This window comes from Doryrhamphus excisus, chromosome 9 (genome assembly GCF_030265055.1).
Source record: "Doryrhamphus excisus isolate RoL2022-K1 chromosome 9, RoL_Dexc_1.0, whole genome shotgun sequence".
NCBI classification, from domain to species: domain Eukaryota; kingdom Metazoa; phylum Chordata; class Actinopteri; order Syngnathiformes; family Syngnathidae; genus Doryrhamphus; species Doryrhamphus excisus.
In genome coordinates, this window is record NC_080474.1 from 2,967,248 (window position 1) to 2,981,785 (window position 14,538).

At 40.9% G+C, this 14,538-nt stretch overlaps 1 protein-coding gene across 4 annotated transcripts in view; it reads left to right on the forward strand.

Moving 5' to 3' along the window:
* fign (fidgetin) overlaps window positions 1-14,538 on the forward strand; it is an 81,386-nt gene that overhangs the window by 33,572 nt on the left and 33,276 nt on the right. The window contains exons 1-2 of one of the 4 annotated variants that reach the window (XM_058081885.1): window positions 12,730-12,878; window positions 13,391-13,425. The exons of 2 other annotated variants lie outside the window; for them this stretch is intronic. In XM_058081885.1, the coding sequence (XP_057937868.1) occupies window positions 13,401-13,425 (25 nt within the window). In that variant the 5' untranslated portion in view covers window positions 12,730-12,878; window positions 13,391-13,400. Of the gene's footprint in view, window positions 1-12,642; window positions 12,879-13,390; window positions 13,426-14,538 lie in introns of those variants that run through there. One more of the 4 variants, XM_058081888.1, reaches the window with a different exon arrangement.

Consider the following 14,538-nt stretch of genomic DNA (forward strand, 5'->3'; position numbering starts at 1 on the left):
CATTATCTGTGAATCTGGGAGCGACTCAACTCAACCCTGTTTGGGAATTGCCAAAGCCTTGGGAGAAATAGACTCGGAATAGAAATTCCATTTCACAAGTGGAGTGGTCTACTTGGGAAAGATCATTTGCTTTGGAGCGAGTAAACAGAAGGGACTCCATCGCTCTCAATGACTCGTGTGTGAAAGCTGCGGATTACGGCCCATCAGGACGTCTTGCTGCGGCAAAAGCCGGGGAAAATGAAGAGAGTGCTTTCATTTCTTCATGTTTGTCTTTGGCTCCTTTACGTTCCATCAACCAGCCTTTCCTTCCAGTCCGGCCGGCGTGGGACTTCCATGTCCACCTTGTGGTCACTGTCGGAATTCCAAATCATTCTGCCCACTTTAGCTTGAAAAGTACTAAAATAATTTTGCTTCCGTGTGTTAAGTCTGCAACGTCACTTCAGCCAGCGCCATACAGCACATGCTTCAAGCGCACTACGTATTTCCGAGTGTTGAAGGAATCTGTGAATTTTCCGTCTCAGTTTGAGGGATTCATGATGTAAACCAAGGCACGAGAAATCTTGTAATGTTTTAATCTCACAGATCTCTTGACACATTCGCTAATAACTAATAACTGTCTTGAAATATATGCACAGTGGTATCTCAGTTAGCATCCATCCGGGTTAGCATCTTTTCCGTTTTTTACAAAAATTTTGCCTTGGTTTCTGAATGTAGAAATATAATTATTGTCTATAAAATGTCTCTTCTGTTAATGTTTTTGAATGTCTGGAACTGATGAACTGGATTCACATGATTTTATACGGGAGCATTTGCCTTGGTTAGAGTCCATCAAATTATGCTAACCAAGGCAAGAGTAATCTTGTCACGTTTTGATCTCACAAGATCTCCTGACACTCTTGCTAATGACTAAAAAAAACAAAAAGATTTGTCTTGAAATATATGCACAATGGTACCTCAGTATCTCGGTTGCATGTTTTTTTCGGTTAACAAACAAAATTTATTCTAAAATTACACCTTGGTTTCTGCATGTAATTAATTTAATGGGATAATTTTGTCTATGAAATGTCTTTTGCGTGTCTGGAATTTATGAACATGATTTTATACTGGAGCTTTTGCCTTGGTTAGAGTCCTTCTCGATTTGAGTCGGGCATTCTGGAAGGGATACATAATGTACTTTACCATCATGAAAAACCTGTAGAATGTTTGTTAAAAAGTGTTTTAAAAATGACAAACACCTGAGATTGTGTTTACTAGCAGGTTTTGAAAAAGGTTGTCTTTATTTACATCCATGGTATGTAGACTATGTCTCCCAAACAGGAGTTACTAGTAATGACAACTAGTTTTTCGGAGGTAGGGTTGTGGGGGTGGACCTGTGAATGCAGAGAAAGTTTTTTTTTTTTTTTCATAACAAGTGAAATGTTTTTGCACTGAGTGGGCAAGGTTGCATTTTCAATGTTGTTCACGTTTCATTCAAATCAGGCTTTTGCTCCGGCAACAATCTGGAAGAGTGAGCGTGGCTGCTGGAAGATGTGTTGTTGTTGTTGTTGTTGTTGTTGTTCCTTTTTTTCCCAATTACATTACACGTCCTCAGGTGGGGAGCCAGCACTGGATTTTTCCCAGACAACAAAAATAGGAATCAAATATTCATCAAATTTTGCGTGAGGTGTATTGCATCACAATCATGGATCTGCAGCCTGCTATAAAATAACACTGCTGCAGTACTTCCAAAATATAGTAGTATACTCCACTGTAGTATTATTAGATAGATTATCTGGTGGGACTTCATGTTGGGGGGGGGGGGCTCTTTTTATGACGCCACCTGACGCTCACATTTCCTAACATCATCAGATCTGTTTCTACTAGGTGACAGTCTTCTACTCTCTGTGTGTATGCTCACGGCCCCGCCTCCACCCACCCAGACAAAGAGACTGTATGACTGACTAAAGGGTAAGAGTGTAACGCAGTAGAAAATAAAATTAGTAGATTGCAATTTATTCTCACTTATTTGAGATATTTTTTATTGTATGTTTCTTAACTCGTTAAATACCAAATATGCTTTTATAAACGCCACCACCAAATCCCAACAACGTATTTATACATACAAATTTATTTTTGCTCAAGAGGCAAAAAGAGGTGTTGAAAAAATGCAAAAATGTAGAAACAAACTTTATTTTTCTGATGAAAAAGACGGCAGTCTAACATTTCTTTTCGTAGGTTCCATATTCCATAGAACACAATATTCTGGGTGGCCTGAGAGATCAGTCCAAATGGTAAAATCCTCACAGCCTTGTCGCTATCATGGAATAGTCATCTGTCCATCTGTTTCTCCTTGGTCTATTGTTGTCTTGCGGTTTCCTCTTTTGGAAAAGAAAACAAACGTCCAGTATGACCAGGATGCGATGAACATCCAGCAGCAACACGACATTTTGGCATGACTACTATTTGGTTGAAAGATCGAGTGAGGCAAGTCCACCATCTACCTGCCTTTGTTTACTCTGCTTTACCTGAGAGGTGTCACCCATATGACCTCATTTCCGGGCATGAGACTGAACAGCGAGAGCTAGCTTGTCATGGCTAGCGCTGTCAACTATAAATGTCATTTTTGCAGAAGATAATTACAATGAATATATAACATATTTAAGCAAAGTTGATGCATCATGCGCCTACTAAAGAGATAACATCCAACCTGAGCACCAAAAGCAAACTTTTGGAAGTATCGAACGTGTCGACGATTGAGACCGATGTCACGTTGAAAGGCCGTTATTGAGATTGAGAAGAAAGGCAAGTTTGGTTCTCGTCAAAGTAGCTCATTAAGGCTCACCCTGACATGGGATAGCGGCACATATTGACAGCGCACACCTGAACCCCCGCCTACTATGACAGAGCCGTCAAAGCGGGGGGGGGGGGGGACGCCTGTCTCCACTGACTCAGCCTTGAGCGTCCGGAAAGCACCGCATTGCCCACTGGCACCCTGCCACGCTGGCACAAGCCCTGTTGTCCTTCCCTCCCTTCCATCTCCCCTTTCCTGCTATTCTATCAACTTCCTGTAACGCGAGAGACAAAAAAGACAATGAATGAGTGTCTTTGTTATTTGTGAGGAGGCGGCGGCCTGCTTTTTTTTTTTTTTTTTTTGCCCACCATATGACATGGTGCTTGTACAGTATGTCTTGGAGCAGACTTTTGAACAGTCCCTGCATCATCTGCTGTATCTGTCACATCCACAATTACATTATTGCTGTCTCACTCGCAAGAGCAAGCGTGTCAGAGCTCTCGGAGCCAAACAGATGGAGCTTGTTGGCAACAGACGGCATGCAAATCATGGATCATTTGATTGGAGATCTTATTTAATTATTCCACCAAGTGGCTGTCTTGGAGACGACTCATACAGGGCTTAGTGTACAATATGCAGAAGCAACTGTTAGCATATTCATCTAACACGGCGCTGAGTGGTCCCTAAGAGTCGCTGCATTCATATCTGGCTCAGAAACATCGCAAACGCATTCATCATTCAACCGTTCTGCTGATGGCGTCGTGGAGGTGCCGATGAGGGCGCGGGCAGTGGCTTACGTCTGAAGCAATATCATATATTTATATATTTAACCCAGTCCCAAAACAATGCAGGTGTGCTTACAAATGTTTATTGACCCACAAAGAGATTACTGTCAACGTGTTTCAAGACCAAATAAACCACTCTTATGATATTACAGTGTATAATAATAATAAAGTGCTTGTCTTAGTCTATTCACGTCAGGGCTGTACAGCTGTTCTTGGATATATTTTTTATTAATTTATAATTAAAAAACAGCATTATACAGTGGTGCCTTGGTTAACATCGTTCAGAATGTCAAACTTAAACCAAAACAGACTTTAACCGAGGCAAATTTTCCCATAGAAAGTTTAGGTTTGGCTTGTTAACTGAAATTGCGCTAACCAAGGCGGACCTTAACCGAGGCACCACCGAACATACAATTCAAGACAATTTTTTTTTTATTAGTTACTAGTAAGGCTGTCGATCGAATTTCTATTGGCAAGATTTCTCTTGCCTCGGTTAACATCACTAATCCCATCCAGAAGGTCAGACTCAAACCAAGACAGACTCTAACCAAGGCAAATGCTCCCATAGAAAATCATGTAATCCAGTTCATCCATTCCAGACACCCAAAACATTAACAGAAAAGACATTTATGAACAATAATGATAACCAAGGCAACATTTCAGCAAAAATGTTGCTTGAAAACGACGCTAACCAAGGTACCACTGTGTATACATGTCAAGACAAATCTTTGTGTTTTTATGAGTTATTCGCAAGGGTGATATGAAATCTTGTGAGATTAAAACGTTATGAGATTTCTTGTGTCTTAGTTAAAATCATTAATCCCTTCCAGAAGGTCCGACTCAAACCAAGATGGACTCTTACCAAGGCAAATTCTCCCATAGAAAAATCATGTAAATTTGTTTTCATTCAGAAATGATGATGATGCTTGCACAAAAGTAGAAGACGACCATGGACCAAGGGGAGACAGATGGACGCCCACCTTCCTTGCAGTGATGATTTCACTGATGACCGCTATGAAGGAACACCTTTACAAGAAGCATTTGGCTTGGAAGTATGAATGTATTTTGAAAAAGGATACTATTCCAAGAAAGAAGGACATCAAAGTTGCCACAGAAGAGATTAAGTCATGTCTCGTTTCCATGATGTCTTCCAGTATGACCAGGATACTATGAACATCCAGCAGCAACACAACGTTTTGGCATGACTACTATTTGGATAGATTTGGTGAGGCAAGTCCACCATCTACCTGCCTTTGTTTACTCTGCTTTACTTGAGAGGTGTCACCCCATGACCTGAGACCATGGCATGAGACTGACCAGCGAGAGCTAGCTTGTCATGGCTTGTCAAAGGCAGAAGACGACCATGGACCAAGGGGAGACAGATGGACGGCCACCTAGAGTCGTGTTCCTTGCAGTGATCATTTCACTGATGACTTCTACAAAGGAACACCTTTACAAGAAGCATTTGGCTTGAAAGTATGAATGTATTTTGAAAAAGGATACTATTCCAAGAAGATGATGTCTTCCATGACACCATTCCATGATAGCGACAAGGCTGTAAAGCAGAATACATCTTACTGTATATAAACTTCTTTTTAAAATGCAAAACATAATTCCAAACAATCTATAACCCTTTAACTCTAACATTTCCGAGGACGCCCCGTTCTCACCACAGGGCAAGAAATCCCGTCACGTTAAGATCCCGCAAGGATTAGGATTAGAAGTGAATGAAAGGAAACATTTATTGGCTGCGAGAGGCAAGAAAAGGAGCAATATTTAACATGCGAGCATTATGCTGCAAAGTGACAATTGCACGGAGATCAATAACATCATGGTGTAAAGTGTCTCCGGCTTTAATGCAGAGAGGATGTCATTATTATTTTCTTTCTCCTAATGACCATCATTATGCACGGACACTGATTGAATTCCATTTGTTAGCTACCTTTCAGGCTGAGTGGAATAATTACCATTTAAGTGTCGCCATTAAAATTCATGCACGGATGTTCATATTCACACAATCTTTTTCAAACAACTCAAATATTATTCCGTTACAAGATGCATCATACTTGGCGTCCGCACTGAATGCCTGTTTTTAATTCCGGCAATAAGAAGTGTTACTCGGTTGCTATCAGCGCCGTGCACTCGCTTACATTTTAATTAAAATAGATCTGCTGAAAAGTCGAGTCAATACGAGCACTTTTTCCTCATTGATTTGCCAACCAATTTGATCGCATTGAAAATAGAAAGCTTTTAATGATTGCAAACATTCTTTTCTTCATAAACCTCGCGTTCAACCTTCACATTCCTTAAATCAAAACCATTTCTTTACTGGACAGGCAATTTTCACATTCTTTATATAGAAATAAGTTCATATGAATGAATCAAATGCATATTCAAGTCCAAACTTGCATTATATTTCATTGAAACACTACAATGAAAATATCACCTCCATAACTTAATACCACCAACACTTACTGGATGTACCGGCCCTCGGCCCACACCGTACTTGGAGGAAGCGCAGCCACAAGCGGGATCAAATCTTGAGTAGAAAGGCTCCAAAGTGATTTGGATCTCCTGTCACTGGGAGTTGACTTGTCACCGAGTACGTCGCTTGCCAAAGAGGAGAAGGTGGAGAAAGTGCTGCCGCTATTTTTTTTTTTATTGCGGTACCTATTTTGCTATCTGCTATTTACCAACAGGCAAGGCCAAGGACAGCTATGTGTCTAACCCCTGTATGTAATCCTTATTTATTAATACTCGTACTACCTTTTGTAGCCATTTTCTTCTTTTAGTTGTATTCATTCATTCATTCATTTTCTACCGCTTTTTCCTCACGAGGGTTGCAGGGGTGCTGGAGCCTATCCCAGCTGTCTTTGGGCGAGAGAGGCGGGGTACACCCTGGACTGGTGGTCAGCCAATCACAGGGCACATATAGACAAACAACCATTCACACTCACATTCATACCTATGGACAATTTGGAGTCGCCGATTAACCTAGCATGTTTTTGGAACATGCAAACTCCACACAGAGATGGCCGAGGGTGGAATTGAACCCTGGTCTCCTAGCTGTGAGGTCTGCGCGCTAACCACTAGACCGCCGTGCCGCCCAGTTGTATTCATCAATATGATTATTTCTATTAGTATTAGTTGTTATGCATATGGACATAGAAAAAGACACAATGGTCCTTGTATAATAATAATAATTATTATTATTATAATAATAATTTGTTATTGTTGTTGAAAACAGTCAATGATGAAAGGTATAATCATATTGATTGATTGTGAAGGTTCGTCGTCACGAAAAGAGGACTACGTCGCAGTTAAACAGGAAGCAGGTTTGCTACAAAGGAGAGAAATAATCCCGTCTCGTGTGACATGCGAGTGGGATCGCGCCAGACCTAATCAATCTATGACAGATCACGCTTCTCGGTGCGCTTGTGCGTGCGTGCGTGCGCGTGCGAGAAAGAAGGGAGGAAGAAATGCAGAAATTGGAGTGAACAAGTTGTAGTTTAGTGGCCAGAGTGAGACTTCCTGGCGATTCATCAAAGTCAGCGTTCCTGCGTGATTGTAGTTCACGGCGGACAGAATTGAAGGCGCAGCATTGAAAGGAATGTTTATGCCCTCAGCTGTGCCACTGTCAGCCTTGTGGAATTTACTGTAAATCACCTGGCTTTTATTGCAAGATTTACTAGCTTATCCTCCGTGGGCGCTATTCACTGCTAAGGATTTCACGTCCTGCTCCACGGACACCCTTGGACACACGCCTTCACATAATGTGCCCAATCAGGCCTGCACGGGCCTCTTTCCCTCCTCGAGCATCATCTTGTGCACGACACCGCCTTTACACGTGGAACTATGTGTATTTCGCTGCCTCTAACGTGTCTATTCTTCATGCACGCTCATTATGGCCAAATTTCTCCAACATCAACATCTCATATGCTATTCCTTCTTACACAAAGATTATAAGGAATATTTACTTCTCAGTGAATGTTATTATTATTTCACTTCAATGTGATTAGTAGTACGAGTAGTAGTTGTTCTTTAATGTGATTACTGTGTTATTATCAGTAGTAATTGTTATTATTATTAGCATGTTACTTTTAATTTTGTTTGATTTGAGTATATTAGCATGTTAGTATTGTTAGCATGCTAAATTAGCATACTAGCATTTTTTGCAATTTTTGTGAATATGAACCTGAACATACACTTATCACTATGATGCATGGTGTTAGCGTGATAGCTTGATAACAATAGCATATTAGCATTTTTGTGATTTTTGTGAACATAAACTTAGGCATACATTTAACATTATCATGTGAATTGTTAATGGCGGCACGGCGGTCGAGTGGTTAGCACGCAGACCTCTCAACTAGGAGACCAGGGTTCAATTCCACCCTCGGCCATCTTTGTGTGGAGTTTGCATGTTCTCCCCGTGCATGCGTGGGTTTTCTCCGGGTACTCCGGTTTCCTCCCACATTCCAAAAACATGCTAGGTTAATTGGCGACTCCAAATTGTCCTTAGGTATGAATGTGAGTGTGAATGGTTGTTTGTCTATATGTGCCCTGTGATTGGCTGGCCACCAGTCCAGGGTGTACCCCGCCTCTCGCCCAAAGACAGCTGGGATAGGCTCCAGCACCCCCGCGACCCTCGTGTGGAAAAGCGGTAGAAAATGAATGAATGAGTATATTAGCATGTTAGTATTGTTAGCATGCTAAATTGGCATACTAGTATTTTTTGCAATTTTTTTGAATATGAACCTGAACATACACTTAACACTATGATGCAAGGTGTGATAACAATAGCATATTAGCATTTTTGTGATTTTTCTGAACATAAACTTAAGCATACATTTAACATTATCATGTAAATTGTTAGCATGCTAACATTAGCATTTTTTCATTCCAGCCATTATTATAGGTATACATTTTCATGCTGTGTTAGCATAGTAACATGTAAACATTAGCATACTAGCATTTTTAGCCATTTTGATATGTATACGCCATTATGTCATGTGTAATGTCAGAATGTTGAAATGTTAAAATTAGCATTTTTTGGAATTTTTTAAAAATCTACCTGCGAGTCTGAGGATGGCTAACCATGAATACTTCATTATGGGTCAGAAATGACAGTCTCCATCCATTTGTGGAAAGCAAAGTCATATTTTAGCGTCCTGACACAGGGCGTCAGAAACGCAAGTTACATTTAGAAGGATTTTTCAGAAAAAAAAAACAAACTTCCAAACTATTTTTCTTCAGTGTAAGAGGGGTTAAAATTGATCTCTGGATAGTAAAGGTTGCCGACCCCTGTCCTAGAATGGCCAAGTCAATATGAAGCAAACAGCAAACAGTGGTTTGGTTATGTAACATATCAGAAAAGATGCAAACATGTCCATCAGTGTTTTCCAAAGCCAAAGCTTCTTTGACCTCAAACACAAAGATAATACCATGCAAGACGTACTGTATATTATAGCCATCTCATGGATCATATTGATGATGTAGCGTGTAAAGGTAAAACAGGAAGAACATCAAGGACTAAATGAATCCAAACTGTATATTTTGTATATATTGTATATTTTTGACTTTTTTGCAACATGGTTACAACAGAATAAAGTTCAATCAATCAATGATCAATTAACGTTCAATTAAATAGCACAGACAAAAACCTGTTGAAAACCTCCTAAATATATTTTAAATGTTATTAGAGCCCGGTAGACATTAAATAACACCCCTATAGTCACATTTACACTCATTTCATCAAGTATCGTAAACTGTATTATAATAGAAATGATAGAGATTATTCACTCACAATAACAACAACATGTGGGTGGATGCTGCCTGAGGGTGAACCAATCAGTGCCAAGGATACGGAACAATAACTTCCTGTACTGTATAGTACATGTACCCAGGCTTGCATTTTCCTTAATTTTCGCAATTTTTCTGCTTGAAAATGCTTTATTTAGGCCAAGAACACACAGAATTTCCTTTAATTTTGTTTTATTTTTGAAGGAGCGATAATCAAACAGTGATGTTGTGAGGGACTACTGTATTTTGTTAATGGATGATTGTATGGGCTTTTTTTCCCAGTAAATCCATTCTGCATTTAGCATCCTGGTTTGTTTATGTATTGTTTATGTATCTACGAACTGTGGGAATGTTAGCCTTGTCGTGTTTTTTTGGCGTTGTTTCTTCAAAGAAGAAAAAAAGGCATTGCCCTCCAAGCATAATCTCCTCTCCTTTATCATTTGTCATGATTCGTGCGTCATTTTCTGCATTTAAAACGAGAATTGATGTCTTAAAAAATGTGTTGAGGGTACTCTGGAATTGGATTTACATGCTTTTCTATGGGATAATTTGCTTTGGTTAGAGCCCGTTTTGGTTTGAGTCATGCCTTCTGGAAGGGATTAATGACGAGGCACGGCTGTATCACCAAATCAACAGAATTCTCGATGGTTCATTACCAGCCTAAATGCTTGTAATTCTTACGATAGTCACGGTAATGCATTCAGCTCGGTAGGAAAGGAGGCAGGCGGAATAAGAATCATGAAAAAAGATGGCGAGGCAAAAGAGGCGCCTGGTAGTTTTCTGTTTTCCCGAGCAGGATTCCGCCGTGTGATGGACATGAACTGTGATCCCTGAAGCCGTATGTGCGGGTGTCTGCGTGATGTGTGCGTTGACGTGCTGTAGCAAGGGTTCAGGGAGGCAGCTGAGCAAAATCATTTCCAATGTCCTGCCTGCTGACACAAGGACAAAGGCAGCGTCTCGACATGCCCATAAGAGGAAGCAGACAATGGCCGCGGCTACACCTGGAAATGCGGCGCGCTTGTTTTTCACCGTGACCTCTACGCACGCTGAGATTTCCACAGGCTGCCGAGACGTGCCGACATTGGCTTCAGCCATCATTGCGCCTTTCAAACGCCATCAAATGCAAACGTTCCCAGTGCATAAAAAGCAGATGAATTGCTCGCGCCTAACACGGACCACGCCGGCGTCCGCCTTTCTCTGAAGACCTCATCCAGCCGGAATTAGCGGGGAGCAGCCGGGGGAGTGGTGGAGGTTGAATCAATGCATCACTCCCAGGGCCGAGGGTATGGATATGAGAAGGCATAATGGGACTTTTGGTGGCGATGCTCATATCATGTGTCTAACCAGGGTCTCCCTGCACTGCGTCCCAAAGGAGAGGAGATTACCTCCCTCTGTCAAGGCCGCCGACACGTAATGAAGAGGTGCGGCCAGCAGCACCGCGTCCCCGTCTGCAAGGAAATCAACAACAATATTCATAAAATAGCAGAAGTCACATTTGGCCTATTATGCAAACGCGCTTTTATTGATTTTGCGTAACCTTTACATAATATTATAGCAGCTGGGACGTTATTTTAAACGGAAGTATCACATGTATGTTTCGGTCAAAAAGATATTTCACACTTTTATATCTCAGACACATAAAAATACATCATTATTATTCTTATTTTTAAAAAAAAGTAGATTTCAATAGACTTCTTATGTTGTGTTTATATCCTGCATGTCCATAAAGGCATTTAGATCATACATCTATTCATACCACAGCGGCAAATATAACCTTGTCTGTCATTATTGTTATTGTTAACTCAGTTGGGCTGCGTAAACAAAAATAAACAATACAACAATTACAGGGCAATCATACAAATTACGTTTTTTTTTTAAATTGAACATGCAAGTGCGTTTTGAAATGTTGCAACTTCACATTAAACAATATTATTGTCAACATCTTTGGAGACCAAATGACATAAATAATCTATAATAACGATATATGTATCATAACGGCACAATATGTCCTTTAATATTCACTGTCGGTGTGTTTTCACAACCAGTTGCTGCTGTCTAACATTTGCAGCATTTCCTGAAATGCTGTATTGTCATGTGCGTTAAAAAGCATAATTTCTTTTGCAATGACTTTGCTCTGCATCTTCATGCGGTCTTTTGCTTTCATTTATGAATTGATGATTCTTTCATGTAGTTATTTATTACCGTGATGGCCAGGTGGTCCTCAGGTTAGGAAGGAGTAGGAGGAGTCTGTCGTTTTAGTGTCAAAAAAGCTGGCTAAATGTGCTCCCACTGTCCACACCACACATAAGGGACACATCAAATACGACTATAAGGTTCAGGTATGACACGAAAGACTCATAAAAACTCCTCCTGCTCGTCTTGCAGGCCCTTGTGGTACCTTCTTCAAATATCATGACAGGCTAGTCTGGAACGATAACTTCCTCTACTCCTCCCACATCTCTGTGTAACAGCGCACAGACTCCACGACCCCCTCCTAACAATTCATTAGCATTCTTTATCCTTCATCAAGCTGCCGATATAAGCTGCTGTGTCTCCTCTCGCTCAGCTTATCACTTCCATGATAAGCTGGCTTTCCTTTTCCTTGGCTCACATCTGAAATAAATAATAAAATATCCATAATACTAAATAATATATCTTTACCAATTATACCAATTATTAAGGATGTCCAATAATTATTGGTACAGATGATTATAAGTATCGGGAATCGAGAGTTGGACAATATCGTCATATCGTTTTTTGGAAAAAAAGCTAATATCGGACATCCCAACCACTTATATACCAATAATATTAAATTATAATTTGTACAATAATAATAATAACTAGGAAAAATAATAGAAATAATGTATATAAATTATATATACCTTTTGTACCAATAATACATTTTATCCAATATAAATTATACATTTATACCAATCATATAAATCATATGGTTGTATCAGTGATACAGAAAATAGGTGATATAAATAATAATTCAAAATAATATATTTGTATTAGAATTTGCATTGACGGCCATAACAATATGAAATAATGCATTCATACCAGCGATAGAAGCTAATGCTTTGCTAAGGTGCACGTGCGTACAGGAAGCGGTGCAAGGAGAGTATGCAGAGTATTTACAGTAGAGTGTGTCTTAGCAGTTGGACCACCAGCCTTTTGGGCAAAGGCTGCTTCCTGATTGGCTCTCCTCGTGAGGCGCAGCTCATTAGCGCTCTTTTGAATGTGGCTCTCTCCTGCGATGCGCATGCGCACTGCGCGGCACGCTGCCTCCCCTCCGGTCCGCCGAGCAGCTGTCCGAGGGCTTGGAATTCCAACATGGCAGAGGCAGCGGTCAGTCTCGCTCCCAGCCAGCAACTTGGAATGCTCTCCGACCCGCACCGCGACCGCCACCGCCACGACCGAAACCGCAACCAGCAGAGCCGGCGGTAGCCTGTCATGTAAGCCCGAGAAGACGCCTTTCCCTCCGCATTGCATCGATGCTCGCCCCTGTGTCACCTACACAGGTAAGCTTCATCCTCCGTCATCTTCTTCCCCCCCTCTCTCTCCATGTCTGCGCGTGCGTGTGCGTGTCTCCTCGACGGACTGCGGAATGAAGTTGAAGCAGCGCAAGTTTGGGATTCGGGGAAATGAAAGTTTCCGCATCGGGAAAAGGATCTCAATGATCTCGCCGAGTGCAACTCAACGCATCGCGGTCTTCGTCGCTCCGAAGGGCGGCGGGAGAAATGTGTGCGCGCGTGTCGTCGTCAGTGTCACACTCCTTCTCGTCTTTCCAAACACACCAGCACCTTCCTCCTCCTCCTCCTCATCCTCCTCCTCCTCCTTCTCCTCCTCCTCGTCTTCCTCCTCCTCTGCGCGTGCTTGGCCAAGCAGGCATCGGTGTGACAGTTATTGTTGTGAAAGTTGCGCACGGCGGTGCTGCGTGTGTGCTCAAAGTGCAATGACGAGCCGGGCGCTGGAATTCCTGACTCTTCCTCTTCTTCTTCTTCTTCTTCTGTCCTCCTTCTTTTCCATGCAGGCGTGAAGACATGATTACTAGCAGCACTTTTTATGGTAGGTCCTTCTCTTTATCTCATATTCATATCTATGCCATCACCATATGTGTGTGTGTGTGTGTGTGTGCAAGTTTGATCCCCTTTTCTTTCAATTCATATGAAAAGTCATATTCCATTCAATTAGCCTCCATGAAAGAAATACTTACTCTCCAATTAAAGACACACGCATGTTTGCAGTTTTATTATCATATTGTTGAACCAAATACATAAGTTGCTAAATATTAAGTGTTTTTTTGCAGTATTCAGGCTGCTACAAGGATTTGTCAGTATTTGTTGGTATATAAGCACAGAAAGAGTGAAATATGTTTTTATTTATAAATCATCATGCACACCAAACAGAAAAAAAAGAGAGAAAAAGGCAAAGTCAGCAGAAGTTGGGGAGGCTTTGGCAAACAAAGTCAAAGTGTTTATTTTTTTTGTTTTTGTTTTTTTTTTTCAAAAAGCACTTCATTGCATTGAAACATTTCATTTGCATGTTTTGGCCTGCGTGGAGGAAATTAGCATCATCAGCAATGAGCTGAAGTATGTTTTCATTCCTCTTGAAAAGCAAAACACACACAGCATCCACGCTTGAGCGCAGATGAGGTGAAAAATGTACATTCCCAGCGCATCCATTATGTTGGAGTGTTTAAATGTGCCGCACAAAAGTGGCCTTTCAATTTAGCCTGCACAATTTCTAGGGCTTCCGTCTTCATTTATATATTTATATTTTTATATATTTATATCCATCAATTTTTCTACTTGTAATATGTTGGTGTTTACCACTTCATATGCATTTATCTCAAATGGTCAGTATTCCATACATTCTCTTACAAATGAGACATAATAATGCAAAATTTCGCAAAGTCTGTTTTTTATTTGAAATATAATTGCTGCTATTTTATTGTTATGATGAAATGATATAAATGCTATGTTAGTGAAATTGGCGGAAGACTACTACTGTTTTATGCTTTATGGCTAATATTGACCAGCTGATATTTAAGCTCATTGATGCTAGATTGCCGTGTTTTGGGGGAAGGGGGGGTCCTTGCTTAACCCCCGCAGGTCATCTCAGCAGCCGCGTCACAAACGAGGATTTAGGAAGTTTGTTGCTGGATCGTGAAACGTGACG